The sequence below is a fragment of the Melanerpes formicivorus genome, unplaced genomic scaffold (assembly GCF_026170545.1).
Source record: "Melanerpes formicivorus ecotype bairdi unplaced genomic scaffold, bMelFor1.0.p_v2 SCAF_3, whole genome shotgun sequence".
NCBI lineage: Eukaryota > Metazoa > Chordata > Aves > Piciformes > Picidae > Melanerpes > Melanerpes formicivorus.
In genome coordinates, this window is record NW_027142355.1 from 29,356,766 (window position 1) to 29,380,763 (window position 23,998).

General features: G+C 38.2%; 1 protein-coding gene across 3 annotated transcripts in view; it reads right to left on the reverse strand.

The window, feature by feature from the left end:
- MDFIC (MyoD family inhibitor domain containing) overlaps positions 1-5,006 on the reverse strand; it is a 51,436-nt gene extending 46,430 nt beyond the window's left edge. The window contains exons 1-2 of one of the 3 annotated variants that reach the window (XM_068169886.1): positions 4,901-5,006; positions 2,621-2,775 (exon numbers count right to left, since the gene is read on the reverse strand). In XM_068169886.1, coding sequence (XP_068025987.1) covers positions 2,621-2,711 — 91 coding nt within the window. In that variant the 5' untranslated portion in view covers positions 2,712-2,775; positions 4,901-5,006. Of the gene's footprint in view, positions 1-2,620; positions 2,776-3,254; positions 3,358-4,900 lie in introns of those variants that run through there. The other 2 variants (XM_068169888.1, XM_068169887.1) reach the window with 2 other exon arrangements.
- Positions 5,007-23,998: the final 18,992 nt, after the last annotated feature.

Consider the following 23,998-nt stretch of genomic DNA (forward strand, 5'->3'; position numbering starts at 1 on the left):
CTCTCAATGAGCTCTAACATATGAAACATTTTCCTTAAAGCAGAGAGGCTAATGGTCACAAATTGTCACATTCCATGCTTAGGGTCATTATTTTGGTTACCTACCAGTGAAGAAAACACTTGATCACAGCATAATTTAAAGTGGTTTGAGCATAGAGATGACACTGTTGACTGACTACCTTATACAGCACACAGGTAGAATTAGTCATAATTTGATTCAAAGGCCTATGGACCTACAAAGGACAGATGGCATGACTAGGATCTTGAACAAGAATGCAAGAGTAGAGCTACACTTTTGGGACCATGCGGCAGAAAATCAACTAGATGTTTGCTGAAATTAGGTTAAACCTTTCATCCTCTAGTCTGTACCTTAGAGTAGCCTACACCATTTAGCATAGAATAAATATAGAAAGCATATTAAAATATGCTGCTACTAATCAAAAATCCTTCTCACTAGAATGCACTTAATGCTTTATTGTACATACAACACAAGCCATTTTTCTTTACTTGCATGTGGACACAGATTTCAGGCATCTCACTGTAAATATATGGAGTCAGCACAAATACAATGAGATGATTCTAAGTAATGTAGTAACTATTTTAAATGATTGAAAATTTTTCCAAATGTCTCTAGCCTATTTCCAGCAATAATGTGAATTTCAACCACATCTTTAAAAGTTACCACCAAATTCTAGAAAAGTCAGTATACTTCAGGATGTCCTGGGCATAGTGCAGAAAGAGCAGAGGGTGTTGAAAGTTCCAGGCATATTATCTTAGCTCTTCAGTCCTGGAATATCTGGACTACCTTACCCTGTAACCACACACTGCAAAACTGACAACAGAAATGCTGGAATATAGACTGGAAATGTTATGAACTCACCTCTTCCTCTTTCCACCCCCATTTCCCCAACAGACTTAGGATAGAAAAAAGCAACAAATATCCACAGTTATCCTTAAATCTAAGTTTATTAAAGTAAAAATTATGTCTTCAAGTGCTGAATTCTGTAAAATAACAGCCTTGTCTTTCTGTGAACTATACATATGCTAAAGCAGAGCATGCACTTTGAAAGGTGGGGCCAGTGGACAAACCTGAATCAACACATTACACTTGTTTGTAACTCACTGATCCCTAACTTCATAATCCTCTGTCTCAATAGCTGTAAACTGTAATTGTGTCATTCAGATGCTTTGCACATAACTTGCCCATGGACAGATTTACTTACTTTTCATAAAAGGAAGAGCATACATCGAAAATGTTACAAAATGGAACCATATAAAACTTCATTTCATACTGCAAGCTTGGTGTAAAGTGGCACTGTAATAACAGGACCGCTTTCCAGGCAAATTAGATTATTGACTTGAAAATTCTGTAACTTCGACGTATGGCCTACATGCAGAATTTAAACAGTATGGCCACTTGATCACATGACAGCTAAAACCAACATAAAATAAACAAGTATCACAGATACTCATGCTTCTGGCAAAAACATGATTCTAGCAGTTCAGTCCTGCATACTTGATATTCTGTATCTAATCTTTCATTATTATTATTTTTTACTGTTTAGAAGTTATGAGTCATTCTCTAGGAAAGAAAAAACCAACCCAACAATAAGATAAGTATAAGCCAATTCAGTGTGTCTCCCTGCCAGCACATTTTTTACTTAGCTACAGATACTTTCTGATTTCTCAAATGAATCTTCAACTTTGATTTTACACAGCTATTGATTTCCCAAGTTACAAAACCAAGACTGAATCTTTAATCCACAACTGCAGAACTGTGTTACCAGGCTGTGCTCCAGTTAATCAGGTATGAATAAAGTTAAACTTTTTGAACAAGCTTATCTGTCTGTTCTTCAGAGACTTTTTAAATTTCTGTCAGAATTCCGGAATACGAAGCTGTAGCTGTAAACAACAACAAAGTCTCCTCTTCACATGCAAGTACTCAAGAGGCAAACATACTTCCCTGTTTTGAGGATATGCTGCAATACACCTTGTCGCACTTCTTGACATGCAGGTGATCAGGACATAAGCGTATCATGTGAAAATACAAGACATAACTTAAACAATTTTTCTTTAAGTTGAATGTATTTTTAAACAACATTTTGAATATGTGATACAAAACAAGTTAGTACTCCTACAAACTAGTTTTAGCTGCATCATCACAATCTAAGAGAAAGAAGAAAGGGGAAAAAAAAAAAAAGTGATCTCCAAACTGAACACCACTTTTGCTCCTGAATCGACCTTTCTCAGTTTACTGCAAACCCTGGAAAGACAGCTTTACAGGAAAGAGCTTCTAGACACAAAGCTGGGAAACAAGAAAGTGATTTTTAAGGAGCAGCATTTGCCTCTGAATCACTGCAGTTTCCCAGGTACTGAGAACCGATGCTGACATTGGTGCATCATTTTTTAATTATGGAGGTTTTATATATATATATATATATATAGGCATTTCTGATTAAAACAATAAAGGGTTGGAAGTGAAAGTGTTACAGACTTATACCAAAGAGGGGAGGTCGGGGGAGGGAAAAGAGAAGAGGATTTAAAACCCACTAAACAAATCAGTAAATGTATCATTCAAATAAAAGGCGCAACAATTACAGAGAAACTTTAAAGCAACTTACCTCGAGGGAGAGAGATCAAAGAGCTGTTTTCAGTCGAAGCTTGCTCTGGCCCTTCAGGCCCCGGAGGAAGAGGTTCTCTCACTTGGGACATCTGCCAGCTCTCTCACTGAGTAATAAAGAGCCTGCACCCCCTCCAACAAAACTAACACGCGACCCTGAAGGAACAAGCAAATGAAAAGGCTCGTTAATGTATTTTATGCAAAAAACGCACGGCTCCGGGGCGAGGGACTGAGAAGGGACAGGAATGAAGCGGCGGCAACTTTGCGGCGCGGCGGGCGCGCCGTCCGCCCCCCGCGGCGAGCACCCACGGGGACGGGGGGCGGCGGCCGCGGGGCGGGGGCGGCCGCGGGCTGTGAGCCGAGAGCCCGCGGGAGACACCCGAAGGGGAGGCGATGGGGGGAATGGGGGGTTCGGTCCGCCGCGGTCGGAACCCGTCGGCAGTGCGGCGCGCCCTAGCTCCGCATTTCCTCCCCCTCCGCTGCGGCGCCCGGCCCTCCTCAGCTCCCCGGCCGCGGGAACATCCGCGCTGCAGCCGCTCCGTCTTCCCCGGCGGCTGCCGCCTCTCCTGCCCCGCGCCCCCACGCTGTCCGCCCCGCGCCCGTGGGCCTTTCCCTCGGGCAGGGGCGCGCACAACCTGTCACTCACACCCGTTGTCCCCCCGCCGCTACAGTCACTCCTCCATCATTTCCGGACAATGAAACATCCCGCTCCGGCTGGCGGCGGCCGCGGCTCGGGGCGGCGGTTGTACAGGTCCTGCCGCCCGCCAACAACGGGCCCGCGGGCTGGGCTGGGCTGCGCGTGGCCGGGGCCGGGGAAGGGAGGCTAGCGGGGCGCCTTGGTGCCCCCCCGCCCCCAAGCGGGCCTCCAGCCACGGAAATTCCCCTAGGAGGCTGAAACCAGTCAAGAAGAAGTAGAGTAGAAGAGAAAAAAAAATAAAAAAGCAGCTCTGAAAGGGAGGCTTTCATGCCTGGACAAGGTTTGCAGCTGTAGCGCTTGGCAGCGGCGCAGGGGCACTTTTAATGGTGCAGTCACTGACTCAGAAGTTGTGCACTGCGGTTATTGTTTGCCTTCAACCAGTTGCGCCTCAGGAGCTGGGTAGGCAGGCACGTGGAACGGCGAAGGCCTCCACGCCTGTTCTCCCTGTCGTTCCACTTCTCTCAAAGATCAGTTCTCAACTAAACCCTCTCATGTACCTTAACGGGTAACACACAGATACATCCACAAGAAGTACTTTAAAGCAGGAATACAAAAGTATTCAAAGGAACACGAAAGACAGAACATTTCTCAAAAGTAAAACCCTACAATGCAAACTACTGCCTCCAGGACCATCTGATGAAGTGTTAAACTCTGCTTTCTCTCTCTATATATATCATGGTACAGACTTACTTGATCATCATCTCATGGTCATCTTAGGCCCTGTTCTTGCCTGCCCCATGGAGTACTGGTTACTGCTCATGTGTGTGCTGGTGTCCATAAGTTACATGCTTTACCTTGCTTACTCTCAGTATATCACTCTACGAAAGCGAACCATTTTTTAAACAATAGTTTCCTTAAAACATGATTTTTTTACTTTATTAGGGGTTATTAAAAATACCAGTATGTCTCATTACAGTGTACAACCAAATATTTCGGTGGGGAAATAAAACTACAAAGATAACATAGCTGTTATAGCTCATCTTCATCTGAATATAAGAGATTATAACTAATGGATATTTGCTTTGATATTGTAAGTCTTAAGGAATATGCTCAGGTATTAAAAGTTCACTTCTCAAAGTTCAGCATTTCCCTGCAGTTCTTGCAAATCATCCAGGAGAGTATGGAAACACCTGAGTAGGAGCCAGTTCTGTCTAAAATTACATGCACTTCAGGGCCTCCACTTATTTCAAAAATCATGAATAATTATGCAACACTGTATAGCTTTATTATTAGTCATTACAGCTGCAAAAGAGAACAGTATGGTGAAAGGTGCATATACTTTCCTCTGACAAATACAACTACTTTAAAGTATTTCAGTAACCTAAGATGTTCTTTGGTACAACATAATCTTTCTTTAACATTTTTCATTACAAAATGGAAAAAAATTGCTTTACGTGAGGAAGAAGCTATGTAAAAAAATCTATTTGGGGCACATAAGATTATTGTTGGACTGCATAATAATAATATTGGTCTCAGTATCTATACTTTTCATCTATGGAAAAACATTGCAAAACTTTCCATAGTTCCTTTTCTCCTTGCTGTCCTGGGGGCAGAGCGATTGAGACATAAGGTAGAATGACTTACCTCAAAGTCCCAAGTGAGTCAGTAGCAGAAGAGAGGTTATGACTCATATTCCACATACAAGCTTGTGTTTTTCCCTCTCAAACTGGAAACACAGCAGAGCACAGTGGGAGGAGTAATAAATTAGCCAGCCACACCCTGCTTTCAAAATATTTCATTGGATGATAAATGCAAATACTATCCACAGTTAATGTTTGGGTTTTTTTCTCAACCTTATCTATGAAAACCATATGGTAAACTCCATGACGTTCAGTTTATCTTCTTAAAAATTATGATAGGATGAGCTCACCCTGCCACAGTTCAACTGTGTGGCAGCCTACTTCAGAATTTAAAGCAGCTAAATGAATGGAAGAGGATCTTCAGCTGATACTGAAACCGATGCTGTGGGAGATAATTCTAAGCAAAATCAGATTAAAAAAGAAAAAAAGAAAGATAATCTAATATTAAAAAAAAAAAAAAGCAATTAATTGAAATAGAACATTAAAAATATTGTACAATAGATAATGTATTGCATACCAGACTGTGGTGATTGTGAAAAAAGATTGGTCTAGATGTGGTCACTATTAATGAGATATCACAGATGGGCAAAGTTCTTTGGCATAAGTCAACCATACAGCACTTCCTGGCGGTACAAATACACAGCTAATCTAAGATAATTGTTTTAATACTTTCTTTTAAAATATGTATCATTCTAAAATGTTGTTGAAAATTCTCAGGAAGTGGGAAGTTCAGACATTACCATCATCAGCCTGATAAAATCTGACATCAAGTAGGCTGCAAATATGAGATATATTGTGTCTTACCACAGCAACTGAGTTATAGGCTGTTGCACATACATATTCCAATATAATCTTTCATTTCTACGTTAGAAAATTCAGATATGGTATTCTAAACAATTAATACCAGATTGTGGGATGTGTAGAGAAGCTCAAAACATGTAAATGGACAGTAGTCCATGGAGCAAATCTGGAGGAGGGACTGGGGGTTGGAGCACCTTTGCTACAAGGACAGGCTGAGGGAGCTGAGGTTGTTCAGCCTGGAGAAGAGGAGGCTCCAGAGAGACCTAATAGAAGCCTTCCAGTTCCTGAACTGGGCCTACAAGAAGGATGGAGAGAGACTGTTTACAAATGCCTGTAGTGAAAGGACAAGCAGGAAACAGCAATGACTTCATACTAGAGAAGAGTAGATTTAGATTGGATGTTAGGAACAGGTTCTTTACTATGAGGGTGGTAAAATGCTGGAACAGGTTGCCCAGGGAGATGGTGCAGGCCCCATCCCCGAAGATATTGAAAGTGAGGCTCAACAGGGCTCTGGGCAATCTGATCTAGTTGAGGATGGCGCCTGCTTGCTTTAGAGGGGATTGGACTAGATGACCTTCGGAGGTCCTTTCCGACCCAGATCATTCTATGATTCTATGGTTCTATAGTCAGGTAAAAATTTCCTGAAAGCAAAAAGGAAAAACAACTCCAAAACACTCATCTGGAAAAAAAAGAAAATCTCTACTAAAAGTGCACAGAATGTGAAATATAATCATACATCTTCAGGATAAAATTAGTCATCACTATTTTCCAGTTTAAACTCCTACAGAAACCGTGCGATAGATATTACCTCGAGTCAAAATAGACTGAAATGAATGAAAGTGCTTTAGAAAGACACAAGTTGTTTATTTAAAGTAAACCCACAGTATCCCAAAATGAGCTGCTGCAAAGGTTATTTACTTATTAAAAGCTGGGGTTATATATCTCGTTTGAATTTTCCAAGGCAAACATTTAGTTTTTGAGGTTTTTTGGGTATCAGATAGTTTCTTGTGGAGGCAGTTTTGGATATCAGTCTTCTAAGTGCCTGAAAGGGGCCTACAAGAAGTCCAGGAAGGGATATTTTACAGGGGCTTCTAATGATAGGATGAGAGGAAATTGGTTGAAGCTTGAGGAGGGTAGATTTAGACTAGATATTAGAAAGAAATGCTTTACGGTAAGGCTGGTGAGACACTGAGACACCTCTCTTGCCCAGCGAGGTTGTGAATGCCCCATCCCTAGAGTTGTTCAAGACCAGATTGGATGAGGCCTTGAGCAGTCTGGTCTAATGGAGGGTGCCAACTTTTAATATGCATTTTTAACATATATGCATAGCTCTCAACTTCATAGTGCTTTTCATAGTATTCAGATCATAGTAGGATCTGTGTCCTAAATATTTTATACTGTGTCAATACTGAAATGGAAAGACTATTATAGTTAAAAGGGCTCAATAAATGAATTGGAGTTTAAATTGTATTATAAAATAACAGTATTACAAGTGGAGATCACAAACCGTTGTGTTTTTGGTTTTGGTTTTGGTTTTGTTTGACATAAAAAACAGAAATATAGCCAGGTAAACACAGTAAAAGGGAATTTGAAGGTCACTACCACTCCTGGCTTTAAAGTACTTTTTTTTCCCTTGGTGTTCATGGCTGTGCTTGTGTATTACTATTCTGTGAAACCTCCTGTTTAAAGCCATGTAAATTGTCAGAAGTCAGAGCAGAGCCAGATGCAGCTGTGTTGCAGGTGAGAATTTGTACTCTATAAAGCATAATTACTGAAGGGCTGCGGGACTGATGGTGCCTTGGACAACATCTGGTTCTAACAGAGCAACCAACCCTTCTAGCTTAAGGAAATCCACCTCCAAAGAGCACAAACATAGAAATAAGCAGTGGGATGACTACAGTGAAATTAGAGAGGTGCAGATTTAACCATAAATGGAATACAGGCATGTGTTCTCTTTTAAAGAATTGTTTTCCAGTAGTGCTATATGTTGCCCTGGGAGCAAGTTTTTCTGTCATAAATGCTTCTTGTCCAGGTTTGATGTTTTTCTGCCACAGGATGAACTCCACAGTAGAAAGAAAGATGTTTAATGACTTCGTCACACTGACTCAAGATGGCAATTGAGAAATGTATTTAAAATATGAAAAAGTATTTTTCTTAATTTTGTTTTTCTGTTTATAGTATGATAGTATAAGAAATCTTTTGTTTCTCTAAAGTGTTTGCTAATACAAATGGCAAAGATTTAATTATAATTGATGAATTATTAATTAAAACAAAATAAAATATTCTGAGATTAATTAATTCCGATGTAATTCCAATGAAGTCCAAGAAGTTGCATGAAAATGAATACAGCTCAACAAGCTTTATCCTACTTAGGGTGAAACACTTCACATGGCATGGTTTATGGTAGTTTCAGCTATTCTTTAACAAGCTCAGGCAAGTAGCTCACTCAAGCAGGTAATAGATCTCACACGAAAACGTAACAGATCATATATTGAGGCATGCAAAATGACGTTTCATCACAACAAAATGTCAACTAGTAATTCATTACATTCCTACAAATAAGTCAAGTATTCAATTATAGCTAAGTGTGCTGGATTGCAACAGTCAATTTATTTACATATATTCCCTTCAGTTATTCAGCCTTTCATTTTGCAGTTAATATTGCACCTTAATAAAAAACTTATTTAGTACTTCAGAAGAAACTTGAAATTCGGCAAATATGAATGTTTCAAACTCTGCACTGATTTTTTTAGTGCATTCCATATTATTTTGTACTTGTCTTGACATTAAAGACCATCTCATCTAAGACAAATGATGGACAATGGAAACTTTTGTGTTAACAGGAGAGGATGTTTAAGGAAATATTGACTACAAAGTGATGCTAACTGAGCACGGAATATTGTAACATGGACTATATAGAAAATTAGTAAAATTAGAATAATTTAATGTATTTATCTGAACCACTTAGTCATAACAATCCTAAAAGCTGTATTTATTTGTACCATGTAAACCCCCCCCAAACCCTAAGCCAGATATTTGTATTGCTTTTCAGGTTAACAAGTCTCCTTTTGCTTCTGTAGCCCAAGCAGTATCTGGATCTGGCCTTATTCTACATCAGTATTTTAGGCACAGTCCTTAGCAGCCAGTACCAGAACAAGAGGACATAGTCTCAGGCTGCGCCAGGGGAGGTTCAGGTTGGATGTTAGGAAGAAGTTCTCTACAGAAAGAGTGATGACCCATTGGAATGGGCTGCCCAAGGAGGTGGTGGAGTTGCCATCATTGAAGGTTTTCAGGAGGAGACTTGATGGGGTGCTTGGTGCCATGGGTTAGCTGTTTGGGTGGGTTGGATTGGTTGATGGGTTGGACGCAATGATCTTGAAGGTCTCTTCCAACCTGGTTTGGTTTATTCTAAATAAAGGTTTATTCTAAATAAAGGTTGTGAATATTCACAAAATTTACATTACCTTTTCTCAGCGGTATCAAACTAATTGCCAATATCAAATGATACCTGAAAAAATACAGTATTTAGAATTCCACCAAAATAAAAATATCTTCACATGAAAAGAATACCTGGTCAGTCCTTCCAAAAAAATGTTAAAATGAAAAAATAGTAAAGCATATTTTACAAACAGAATAAATAATGCACTGGATTAGAAGACTGTATGTCATATTGCTATATTAAATCATGGTATGCCTACAGATCTATAAAAATTTAGTTGATTTTGTGCATTTTCACTCTGAGTTCCTAATAGACAGTACAGTTGCTTCTTTAGAGCTGCCAGACTGTACACTATGGTTATTAAAAATATGATGCATTCCATGCTGTATTTTTATAATGTAGAATGCTTTTATTTATATATGATGTATTATTCCTAATACATATTCAAAGTATATATTATAATAGCTCCTTCGGAATCGCTAACATGTATGCTGTGAATGTGTATTAACAGCAGAATGCATTTGCATGTTATGAGTCGGTAACAATGTACAATCAAATTGTTTATAAAAAGTCATTGCTATACATGCAGGAAGAAGTTATTTTCTCATGCTTCTCACTCACAATTGTCTCATCTTGCACAGTTACTTCACATCAATATCTTTACAACTCACAAAGAAAAAGACCAACAGTACGGCAGCAATTCTGTGAATTATCATTTTCTTGAAGTAAAATATTTCATGAGATCTTTTTTTCCCCTCTCTTTGTTCTGTCTCATATTATTGTCTTTAATTTCCTGAATACATCCTCCTGATTTTTCATTTTGACATTGTTATAAATTATTGGACTAAGGTCTTAACATTACATGCTTATTTGGCCATTATGTGTGAACTACAGGTCATAGGAAAAACAAACATAAAAATAAACTCATTCAGTCCTACTAGTGTTTTTAACTATCATTATTTTGTTTGTTTGTAGATTTGCCTAAAATAACAGGGGAGTTGTCAGCCAAGAACGTACAATTCTTTAGGATGTAGAAAACTAAAATTACAACATAACTTTACAAAATAATATGATTGCAAAACTTAATTTGGGTCAAAAAACTTAGTATTTTTCTGCTAGATGAGCATCCTGGCAGCCATGCAAGTATGGGTAGAAAACTGTACTCTTACTTGTTGAAAACAGGGATTTAAAGAAAAATAGCCTTCTGTCTCAGTTTCTTGCTTAGCTGAATGAAAATAATCCAAATCTTGGATTCAGATCTGATATAATTTTCTGTGTATGCTTCTGAGAAACAAACTTCTTCATTTCTCTTTTCCTTTTTCTCTGGTTTACTTGTAATATTTAAAAGTGTTAATGAAATGCTGTAAAAGTCATAATGTTGAAGTATAATTTCATTTAACATTGTTTTGAATTAGATGAGCTATAAACAGACTCCTGTAAACTTATACAAGCAATTATTTTGAGGTCTGAGATTTTTTTCCTTTTATGGTTGTAAATAGAAGTAAGATCATTTGTACTGAGTTATCTTATAATTCTGATCTACTCTCTGCTCTTCCTCAGATATTGTTTCAAGATATGAATGCCAGCAGTTTGTAAATTGCCTTGACCATCAGTGATCAACAAAAACATGCGAGATTTGCATCTTCTTCATAAATTATTTGGATTTGTTATGATAAAAGTAAAGCTCTGATAATTGTATTTGACAACCAAGTAAAATTTAAACAATAGTGGAATGGGTGCTTTTGCTGTAGAATCTCTGGTGTTCCTGTCTTGGATCTCTGACCTGGTCCCTAATTTTTCCCACTGTTGTTATGTTAGTAAAATACATTTCTTTTAAAAGTCAGATTTTTAAAATGTAACAGTGGTAAACCAGTCCTGAGCTTGATCTAATATTCTCCAGAGCCTAGCTGAACTTTCAAGCATGCTTTTATCGTGGGCATGAAGAAGATTTGACATCTTGATTTTAGAATGTACTTTTAGTTAATTTATACCATGAATATAATTATTGAGTACATCAAGGAAATAGCAGAAATGCTACTGCCATTTTTTTCTTATATATTTGTCACAGCAGGGACAGGCAATGTGCCAGGCTGCTCTATTTTTCCACACCTATTCATCAGTCTGTTCTGAAGATGGGAATCAGAGTGCTTCTCCTCACATTTTCAAAATATACTTCTCACCAGACTGTATCTTGCCTCTTTCCACTACCATTTGTGGGTAATTCTGAAAAAGACCCATGTAAAATTTAGAAAGGGGTTATTGAAGTGCTCTCGCAAAATATCAGCAAGATCTTCTTTTCTTGGGGGAAAAAAAAGTACAGTTTACATCTGGAACTCATGGCCTATATTCATTGTAATAGGATCAAGTATGCTAAAAATTTAAAAAATAATAATAAAAAAAGCAACACCCAAAACCAAACAAAAATGTAAATAATTTTTGAGAATGTGAAAACTATACAGGATCACAGAATCAGCCAGGTTGGAAGAGATCTCCAAGATCAAGTCCAGCTGATCACCCAACCCTGTCTAATCAGCTAGACCATGGCACTAAGTGCCTTGTCCAGTCGTTTCTTAAACACCTCCAGGGACATTGATCCCACCACCTCCTTGGGCAGCCCCTTCCAATAGGCAATCACTCTTTCTGTAAAGAACTTCTTTCTAAGATCAATGTGAGGAGGAGGTTCTTCACCATGAGAGTGGTGAAACCCTGGAATGGGTTGTCCAGGGAGGTGGTTGAGGCCCCGTCCCTGGAGGTGTTTAAGACCAGGCTGGATGAGGCTCTGTCCAGCCTGATGTAGTGTGGGGTGTCCCTGCCCATGGCAGGAGGGTTGGAACTAGATGATCCTTGTGGTCTCTTCCAACCCTGACTGATTCTATGATACTATGATACTATGATCAAGCCTAAACTTCCCCCTGCACAGCTTGAGACTGTCCTCTTGTTCTCGTGCTGGGTGCCTGGGAGAAGAGAACAATCCCCACCTGGCTGCTGTAAAAGCTGGTTACCATATATAAAGAATTATTAAAAAATAAGTCTTCTGAAACATCTAAGTTATCACACATTTTATATTCTTGTTACAAAACTGTAGCAGGGAAAAACAAAACATGAAGGCAAGCAGAAACACAAAGGTATGCTATTATTTTTCCTTTTTAATATCAGAAAAGTGCTCTCTCTTGTCACATGCACCGCTTCTAATATGTTGTCACACTTTAAATTCTTTTCTTCTATGAGATTTATTATGGAATGAGAAGTGGTGAATAGCACCCCCAACAAGTTCCTATGACGAAGGATAAAGTATGATACTTTTTACAATAAAGCAGAAAATAATTGGTCTCAATGAAAATGAGTGAACTTGGGAACAATAGGGTGACTTTGGCCTCGCTTTGCTGCAAACAAAATCAGAATCTTGACCCATGGGTATAGGAATCTGCAAAGTATTGCATTAATTTGTCCTACAGTTTTCAGGGAATACACAGTTTGGGAATCTGATAAAATCAAGCAAAGGTTTGGGAAACACACAAGATGTTTCTGCACTTACTCATTAATGTTTGTCTAAGTATCTGTCTAGACAGTCATAGTTAACTACACTCACAATGTGCATGCATGAGGGATACGCTACAGTAGACCATGAGATTATACATTTATCCTCATTTGTGAAGCTGGATGCCTAGAACTCATGAATGGAAAAAAGATATGTTATAAAGTATTTAATCCTAATCAATATTTATTAAAGGAGACAAAGTAAGAGTAGGGCAAACCTACAGTACTTTAGAAGAAAAGGAGCAAGCTGGATTTCTTATCTTGCAATAGTTAATGAAGTTTTATGATTTATTTTAACCCTGAAGTGGAGTTTAAAAAGCCCTAATTACATTAATGTACTAAAAGAAATACAATTGTCACTTAGTTTCATTAAGCATGACAGGTGACAGTTCCAAAGATAAATGCTGAAACTTGTGAAAATTACAAGTTCAGTTTGAAATGACAATAATCTGTTAGCAATGGGGTGGAATTGTGCTGCTCACTGCATTAATCAATAATACAGTTTATTTTTTTAGTGTATGAAGAATGTTTAATTTCATTAGTTTATGACTGTGTTCTTTCTACTGAAGTCTTCCTTGTAGACTTTGGATTTTAGGTTCATTTTAAATCATTCTGTCTACTTATAAATCCACAGACAGTTTCAAAAAATACCGCTGTTGGGAAAGAATCGGTTTACTGCATGCCGTATTTGGGAGACTGGTAATACAACTAAATAAATTAAAGAGGATGTACCTCTAATAAGACTGGAAAAGTGGAACTGTTGTCACCTGTGCTATACTCCCTGTAAAATTAGATTATTTCAAAATTTTTCAGCTTATATCTCAGTGATTTTGCAAACCACAGGCTACACCTGCAATCCTCTATTGAAATGGAGCTTTTTTATTTCCAATTGTGAATACATACACTACTCTAACAAGTCTGTGTTATATTTAGATTAGCAAAGCCTGTATTGTACTGTCACAGATCTTATCCTCTCTAAGACTGAGATGATCCTACCATAAATATTTTCATTGCAACTTTATGATTCAAAACACAAATACACCCAACCTGTGCTACCACGTAAGGATGGGGTTTGCCATTATTGTACTTTGCAAAAGGCCACCTAGTTAAGTTTTAGTACCTTGGGATAAGCAAGCAATTAAAAACTTTAATTTCTAATACAGTTAATGAGCAGTGGTGAGGTGTGTGTGCAGTAGACCTTTACAGACAACTATCAACAAGAATGCTTCCAGCACATAGAATAAGCATATATTTGGAATATTTTCATTAAGTATGGATAAATAATATATAAATGGTCATTGATACATAAATTTAAACTTCAAAAATTGCAACAATGAAACCATTTAAGCAATCTCTTTCACAGTACTATAAAATCAACATGCAAAGGGGTTTTGTAGCAAACCTTGAGCTTTGGTTTGGGTTGCAAAACCCTTGCTAAGCAAAACCAGAGGCAGTACTGAATATCAGGCAGTACTGAAATCTGTCTTTGACACCATTAAGGACAAGAAATAATGTAAACATTTTCATATCAAATGTAAACAAATATATTGTCAAGTGGAAATGCTCACGAACCTGTTAACTTTATCTGCTAATATCATGTATTTCAGCTCTCTGCATATTGTATAAACTTTACCTTGCAGACTTACAACTTATATTGCTCATCATATCTCCTGTACACCCATCTTATAATTCTCATAACTTATCAAAATTCATATATAAGTTTGTAATGTCTCTTAAACTCTTTAATCTATTTCAATTAAGAGACAGTGTTCGTGGTGGAGGAGTATATGAGACAATCTATGACTTTTAAGGGTGATAAAATGCTGAAATGGAGCCAAGGCATTTGATAATCATAACAGCTATTTTTTGCTGGGATATTCCAGCCACATGTACCTTTTACCCATTAGCCAGGAAGAGAATCACCTTTAACAAACAATATTAAAAAGACATGTTTTTCTAAGTAATGAAAGTTTTAAGCTCTGTATGTAACTGCAATTGAGAACCTTTGTTCATATCCCCTGAGAGACAAATATAGATAAAGCAAATATGGTATTCATAAGAAATATGTTCTTCTCCCTAAAAGCAATGGCAAGGACAAATAATTGCATGAGTTACCTGTGTAGAAATTGAGGGCTGTGACTTGAAGTGTGAACATATATGATTTGAGTTAGGATTTATGACTCATTTTTTGTATTGCTACTGTAAATGAGCAACAATTATCATCTGCCAAACTGGCCTGTTAGCACATGTTGGAAACCAGTGCAGAGTGGCTGCAATTCTCCAGTCTCATGGGAACAGGCTTGTTTCATTTGTACTCCAGAAATATAAATGAAGAAAGGAATGATGCAAGGAATGACGCCTTAGGAAGAGGCCACTACAGAATTAGAAGAAGGGAGGTTCTGGTGGAAAACCCACATAAGATCTTGGAGAGGAAGTTGGAGTTGAGGATTTAGGGGATGGTTTTGTTTTTTTAGTTAATGCTGTGAGTCACAAGTAAAAGGCCAATGCAGGGATACTACGTCATATTTATTTATACAGTGAATGCCAAAAAACTCAAATCATTCACAGATCACATACAGTAGTCTGTTATACACAAAACAGCCATGTTTGGTTATTCTTTTCTTTACAAAGAAGGCATTACTGATACTCACCTAAAAACAAGGTAACATCTTCAGCAACTGAACTGCTAAGCCCAAGTATGTTAGGCTGCAATCTTATGACTTCCAGAACTGGGAAAAACAATATGTACATACCCAGTTTCATTTCTTATCATCCTATTGCATCCCATATGCATCATTGTAAAGCTGTATAAAATTCAATTTTCTCTTCATTTAATGCAAAGGAATAAGGAAGGTGAAAGAAAGATGCTGGAGAGTTGGACAGGAAGGTTTGAAGAGTCTGCCCAAGCAGACTACACAAAAAGTAGGCAACTGTTTCCATTGGCACGCTGGTATTGCTTAACTATTAGAAGAGAAATACCATGTGTTTGTCCTTTTCATTGACTGTTATGGAGAAGAAGTGAAGAGGGTTTCATTTGTCCCAGCAGTTTTCTGTCTTCAGCTTTGTTCTCTGTTCATATCCACCAGTGACGATTCACAGAGAAAACCTGACTTAATAAATGTACCTAATAGTCTTTTCCAACAGCATCCTGGAAAGGGCTGCAGATGGGCTATTACTGCACAGTAAATTACTGTATTTATAATTGCTAGATAGCTAATTTCAATGTTTAGTTTTTGCTCCCTAGGTAACCTCAGAAGTGAAAGAGGAAGTAGGTAGGAAGACCAAGGAATGCAATGTTGTTGTGTCAGGGCTCTGATTTTCATTCCCCTTTGCTCACAGATGCTCTGTAACTCCACTTATACACATGCTTTCGTATGGTGAGAGGACAGAACAATGGAACTCTCTTAGTGAGTCACTCTGGAGATTCTCCTAAGGGTAGTCCATCTCAGACAATAGGCAACATCAGGTTATTTCAGGGAAAAGTACAAGAAGTAAGTAATGAAAGTGTGGCATAATTTCTTCATGTCTACAGATAATTAGATCTTACACTGATTTGAAGTTGTTTTTTCTTTACCTCAGACATCAGACTTTGTCCATACAAGAGACCATTCCTACACATAAATGGCTTATACAGTTCAATCATTGCATTCCATGCTTCACAGAGAAATGTATGAAGTTTTGTTCTGATATGATGAGGGATTCTAATATCTTTCTGTAAAAATCACCCAAGCCTCTGAATTCTGATTTCCAGATGCATTTCTTTAAAAATAGTTTCTTCCGCTTGAAAGAGTCCAATGTAGAGCCACAAAGATGATTAAGGGAGTGAAACACCTCCCTTATGAGGAAAAGCTGATGGAGCTGGGTCTCTTTAACTTGGAAAGGAGGAGACTGAGAGGTGACCTCATTAATGTTTATAAATATGTGAAGGGCAAGTTTCAGGAGGGCAGAGCCAGTCTTTTCTCAGTGATGTCCAATGAAAGGACAAGGGGCAATGGGTGCAAGCTGGAGCAGAGGAGGTTCCACATGAACATAAGAAAGAACATTTTCACTGTGAGGGTGACAAAACACTGGGATGGGCTGCTCAGAGAGGTTGTGGAGTTCTTCTCTGGAGACATTCAAAACCTGCCTGGACACATTCCTGTGTGACCTACGTGAACCTGCTCTGGCAAGAGGGTTGGACTAGATGATCTTTCAAGGTCCCTGCCAACCCCTACTTTTCTGTGATTCTGCATCTACTGATGCTTGGTTTTTTAATGTAGGAAACCTCAGCTTGCTCCTAAAATCTAACACAAACTTTCACTGTATCTACTAGGAAAACAATATTTGCATGTCTTCTTTTTATTTAATACCTATGAACTAAGAATGGCAGTATTTGCTTCCCAGGAAGGTTATATTCACCTGAGATCCTGGGATGGCAGATACCAAATAATTCCAAGCAGTAATTATTTGTTTAAAATTATAAGACAAGAATTTTGAAAATTACATACACCTGTTAATCATCTTCCACAGGAGGCTACATTAGGAAGTCCTATTAGCAGAGGTTGGTCTCTTCTCCCAGGCAGCCAGCACCAGAACAAGAGGACACAGTCTCAGGCTGCGCCAGGGGAAGTTCAGGCTGGAGGTCAGGAGGAAGTTTTACACAGAGAGAGTGATTGCCCATTGGAATTGACTGCCCGGGGAGGTGGTGGAGTCGCCGTCACTGGAGGTGTTCAGGAGGAGACTTGACAGGGTGCTTGGTTGCATGGGTTAGTTGATTAGGTGGTGTTGGGTGATAGGTTGGACGCGATGATCTTGAAGGTCTCTTCCAACCTGGTCTATTCTATTCTATTCTATTCTATTCTATTCTATTCTATTCTATTCTATTCTATTCTATTCTATTCTATTCTATTCTATTCTATTTTCAGTCTTACCTGACTATCAGCATCCAAGTTTGTCCTGTGTGGCCTATAGTATTATTGATGGAGACAACGTGACCCACTCTTGCTTTCCTCAGGCAGACAGAAAGGATGTATAATAAAATTAGAGCTACCACTGAAATAGTAGGGTAGTTATCTCTGACAGCATACTGGGCAATGGTTTCAGAACAATCCCACATCACTATTTAGAAGTTGACTTACTTTTTGTTAAGAACATAACAAATCAGTCTGTTCATTCTTGGGATGATAATGCTGTTTCACTGAAGTACAGCTGAGTTCCTTTTACATTTTCTGTGTGCAGCAGAAAAAACCCATAACAATACTGTTGAGCCTTCTGACATGAATACCTATTTGTTTGAGGATTTGAACTTTCTTACTGCCTAAAACCTGGAAAAAAGTCCAGAAAGGACACCCAATTAGAAGGATATTGACTATCCTGACAAAGGGGGGAGGGGGAGAGGGGGTACAGGGAGGGGTAGGGAAGAAATGGAGGAAGGAGGGAAGAGATCAAGACTCACAACAAAAGACCTATTCATTTATAACAGCTTCACTGTGGAACCATTCCAGCATGCTTAAAAATACTTTATCCATTAGTTAGTAACTATTTTCTAAATGACAACATGCTGCCCACGTCTGACCACAGCCAGCTCCCTTTTCACATTGAGCATAGCAAGGTTCATGTTGTCAAAAGCGGCTTGCTACCTCTTCTGGACAGTATAGGAGGGTGCGGCAGAGTAAAGTAGAGGTGCCCTGTGTGAAACAAAAATCCCTGACCTCCAGCATATAGAGAGGGGAAGTACAATGCTGTTCAGTTCCTCCCAGGCTATTTTATGAAAAGAGGACAAACGAATACAACACTTAACCAGACTGCCCCTCATATGAAAAACAGGAGGAGTATCTGAAGTTAGTCGATTTATTGAAATGAAGATCATTTAATGACCTCAACAACAGTCTTTTATAATTTTATGTGAGGCTGCTTTATGTTACGCTCTGATCTCACACTTGAATAAAATCATTGAACATACATCACCAATGTTCCTACATATCAACCAACAGGTAATATTTTTTAATTACAAATACTGTGTACTTGTTGAACAGCAGGATTGTTTTAATCAAGTGAGTCTCTCCTATGAACACTTTCTCTTCCATTATAGAGTGGTACAGCTGAAATTATTAATATTTTATGCTAGAGACTGTGGATACAACTTCGTGTAAAAGGTTTTCTTTATCTGAAACATGACTATTGCTGTAAAGTTGGCATTTCTACCTTTTCCTAGTATTTTGCTGCATATGCTTTTGGAGCTTAGTTTGTGGAAAATGAATGTCTGGTTTAATATGTGTTTATTTCTCTTGACGTATACGTTGCATCCTTATGTTCGTTTGCATTGAAACTCTGGAGAAGATTCTAGGAGAATATTGTGCAGTTGATCTTCTCATCAAAGTATCAGCTTTTCTAAACATGTCAGTCAGCTACAGCAAAGAGTACTCTATATTACAATATATGCTATCTGATTCACCTTCTTATGGGGATCATCTTTGTAACCTTTTCTCATGTGGATATTCTTAATAACACCAGGCCTGTGTAAATGCAGAAAGACAACGTCTGTATCTACAGCATCTGTTTAAAGTAAAAATACAGTGAACAAATGCTTAAGTTCTTAAAACAAAGTAAGTATTTAATAATTTATAGGTAGGGGTTAGATTTTAGATATAAAGCAATGAGGTTTGTTAGTATTCCTTGCTTTCTTTTCTTAGTTTAGTTGATTACTTTCAAGCTAAGATGGGGAAGCAGTGATGAAAGTTGGCATTGGAAATAAATATTCATATGTGTCCGGTTGCTCAGGAACATGATTGTATTGTACAGAACTCAATGAGTGTACTATGGCTGTCTTTTTAACTTCCTGAGATGTTATCTCTTAACCTAAGTTTACAGGTACCTTGAAATGTTTATGAATTATACAATACAGATTCTAAGATATATCTCATTTTATTAATACTGGCACATTGTAACCCAGCTCCGCAGAAGGCCTGAGTAAAATGGCAGATCAAACATTTTTTCACATCTCACCTCCAACAAAATATAATTTTACTTTGGCTGACCTTTAAATATATGTAACAATTACATAACAAAGTAAGCCAAATAGAGAAAGACCACAGATCTCATAATCCAAAACATATGAGAAAAAAAATCTGGTTACAGTTTTATCATGAGAAGTACTATCTATGTTTTATATGCAATGCCGGACTTGTAAATGTCTCTAATTTCATGGGGAAATGTATCCAGTTTTTAATAGCTCATTTCATTTTCTAGGCTACATCAAAGAGTGAGATGACCTCAATGCAATACCAAGAAGGAAAAGAATTCCTGAATTCTGAGCTCAGCTGCAGGGCAGTTTCAGAATCCTCTCTCTTACTGCCTGACTCTGGTCTTCTGGCAAGTTGAGTAGTTGGATTCATTTATTTAAGAGCAACATTTACCTACAGTGTAGGAACAGTCTGAAGATTAATTCATTTGCATGCCATGTGAAATGTAAAATAAGCTGGGAAACAGATCTCAGTCATGAAGGTCCAAAGGGCGGTTATGGTGCTGATAGCATGCTGTCCAGGAGAAAATGCCTATCTGTCTCCATTAACTTTAAGTTCCTTGCTCTGTTACTCCTCAGAGAACACATCAGGGAAGAAAAGAAGAGGTCTCAGGGACTGACTTCTCTTTCCAAACTGAAGTGAAGAATGCTCTGCAGCCCTCAGGCCAAGCTGTTACAGATTGCTTCCATGTCCTTACAGCATGTCAGATGTTGAACTTTGCAACCTTGCTTAATGTATATGCAGAGCTACTAATCAACCAAGTCTGACTCTCAAGCAAAACAGGATGATCAGCTTGGCCACACAGGTCTAGTCCAAATATTATGTTCCACTTGATTATTGAATTCTAATTTCTGGGGCTAGTGAACTCCATATAACAAAGAAAGGCTTAGAAATCCCTGTCCACTCAAATATCATCAGTCTTAAGCAAGGTCTTAGAACAGCAAAAGCTAAATTTTACTAGTGATATAGTGTTTTTACAATGAGCATCTCAAACCCAAAAATGTTACTCTTCTCCATGTCTACAGTAGCACTGTCCTGTGCTCCATCTAAAGCAGAATTATCCTCACAACTTAAACTTATCTACAAAGAAAACTATGTGAAATACAAGTGAGGCAGAATAAAGCACTTGTGAATTCCGGTTTCAGTGGTATATAAGGAAAGCAAACTTTATTTAATGAAATATAAAAAATAAGTGCAGAACATAATAGACCACTCATCTCTGTGCCAGGTAAGATCAAGTCTTGACTCTGATATTAGCCAGCAGTGGATGTCTATACAAGAACAATTACACTTCTGAGTTTACTTTTGCAGACCACACATATTTGCAGTTCAAAACTAGCTGGAACAGATAAATTCTTCTTATTCAATAGCTTTTTGAGTACTTCATGGATTTTTCTTCCAATTCTTTTTTGAGCTTCTATCAACTTTAGACTCCACAAATGTCCTGTGATAGCTTAATAACAAGAGGCTTCTTGTTTCAAACTTTTCATATTCCAGTTTCATCTGATAGCAACTTTTTCTCCCTAGGAGAAACAGTACACAACCATTCCCTGTTTAACTCCTCCATAACCTTGATGATTTTATAAAGTGCTGTTACATTCCTCTTCACTTGTCTTTTTTTTTCTAGCCTGAAGAGTCTTAAGATGTTTAATTAAAAATAATTTTGAAACTGTTTCATGCTTTTGATCATCCTTGTTACCTTCTCTATATCTTTATGACTTGGGGAGAGAGGGGAGAAAAGGGAACCAGAAGTATACAGAGTGTTCAAGATGAGGGCACACTGCAGAGTTACAGAGAGGCATAATGATATTTTCTGGTTTGAGCTGACATTTTTGTAGAACTGCTTCTTTACAGTTAACCACTATTTATAACTTGAAGATCTCATTCCTGAGCAACAGGTTGTGTATGTTAAGTTAGAATTTATATATATAATTAAAACTGAGGTTATTTTTCCCTGTGGTCATCACTTAACATTTATTTACATTTCCTTTCACTTGCTTTTTAACTACCAAGTATGATGTTCTACAGCTTTTACCAACTGGTCCTCATCCTTCTTGTCCTGATTGACTGTAATACCAGCAAACTTCATCATCTTACTTTTGACCCACCTTTCTACCTCGTTTTCTATTTTGTTGAGAAGCACAGGTCTAACACATGCTTTTGTAGGTACACTTTTAGAATAGAATAAAATAGAATTAACCAGGTTGGAAGAGACCTTTAAGATCATTGAGTCAAACCTATCATCCAACACTATCTAATCAACTAAATCGTGTCAACAAGCACCCCATCCAATCTCTTCCTAAACACCTCCAGTGATGGTGACTCCACCACCTCCCTGGGCAGCCCATTCCAATGGACAATCACTCTTTCTGTGAAGAACTTCCTAACATCCAGCCCAAACCTCCCCTGGTGCAGCTTGAGACTGTATCCTCTTGTTTGGTTGGTGGTTACCTGGGAGAAGAGACCAACCCCTACCTGGCTACAATCTCCCTTCAGGTAGCTGTAGACAGCAAATAAGGTCTCCTCTGAGCCTCCTCTTCTCCAGGCTAAGCAATCCCAGCTCCCTCAGCCTCTCCTCATAGGGCTTGTGTTCTAAACCCCTCACCAGTTTTGTTGCCCTTCTCTGGTCTTTTGCTAGTATTCTCCCTCAACTGAGAATATTGACTATATAAACTTATTTTATCTCTACATTTTAAACCATTTTTTGATTCATTCAAAGATGTTCCTTCTTACTCAATGCAGCATAGAAACATTTTTAAAAGAACTGAGGAACATTTTAAAAAGCCTTTTGGAATTAAAAAATTACATTGGCAGCTAGATTACTCTTGTCTATGTCATTGCTGATTCCTCCAGTGAACAGTACTCACTTTGCTTTAGAAAACCCACACAGCTTCCCTTCACATATTATATCATATTTATTCCCATGTCTACTGATTCTCTTCTACTGTCTTCATATCTGCCCATTTCCAAAGGAAACAAACTTTCATCAATCATCCTTGGAAATTTTGGTTTGGTTTGGTTTAATTCAACATCATATATTTACTTTCCATACCTTAGGTATCAAAGTGGTTTAAAGGAAAAGCTTACATGCTTTAGTAAACAATCAGGCATCCTCATCTCTGAATTACTGTAAAGTTCTTGATTTCACACATTATCTTTTAATCAGGGTCTTCCATGAATCCTTTTCTTGAAGCAAATGCTTTGATGACAGAACCTGTTTTTCAAGGGCTTCAAATGCAAAAGTTACATAACACAGATACCTTCCCTAAGTCTTTTTTATGCATACCTTGATTATTTAATGTCTCTACAAAGTCTTGTTTCCTTGAAAGATTCTTGTTCTTCATGTGTTAGAAAAAAAATGTCTTTTTATGTATTTTCATTTGTTTTCCTTAATTCATTCTTAATTCTTCATTCTGCTGTAGTTCCCCCCTCCCCCTCCCCTTTTTTTTTTTTTTTGTTAATGGTATTCTTTGCTTTATTTTTTCTGGCAACACTTTTGAAATTAACTACATTATGGCCACTCTAAACTTCCTGTTTTGATTTCAAACAAAGATTAAAAAATTAAAACTTGCTATAGGTTTGCTTGCAAATGCATATCCACTAACACCCCTAAGTAGTCGGTGAGGGGTTTGGAACACAAGCCCTATGAGGAAAGACTGAGGGAGCTGGAGTTGCTCAGCCTGGAAAAGAGGAGACTCAGGGGTGACCTTATCACTCTCTACAACTACCTGAAGGGAGGTTGTAGACAGGCAGATGATGGTCTCTTCTCCCAGGCAGCCAGTACCAGAACAAGAGGACACAGTCTCAGGCTGCGCCAGGGGAGGTTCAGGTTGGATGTTAGGAAGAAGTTCTATACAGAAAGAGTGATTGCGCTATGGAATGGGCTGCCCAGGGAGGTGGTGGAGTCGCTGTCATTGAAGGTGTTCAGGAGGAGACTTGATGGGGTACTTGGTGCCATGGGTTAGCTGTTTGGGTGGGTTGGATTGGTTGATGGGTTGGACACGATGATCTTGAAGGTCTCTTCCAACCTGGTTTGGTTTATTCTATTCGATTCTATTCTAATAAATACCCTTTTGTTTTAGTGTAAAATTGTAATGTAATGTAAATTAACAAATGCTTGATGTACCTATAAAAGAGCATGGTCATAGTAAAGATTGTTAATCTTGGTACAAGACAATTAGGATAGCATCCTAGAATTCAGAATTGTTGACCATCCCAAAACCAGAGAAGGGCAGTAGCCAAAAACCAGTATGACCCAGTGCAACGGACCTTCACATCAGCACCAGCTAGTGGCAGTTGGACAACATCCCATGAGTATTGCTTA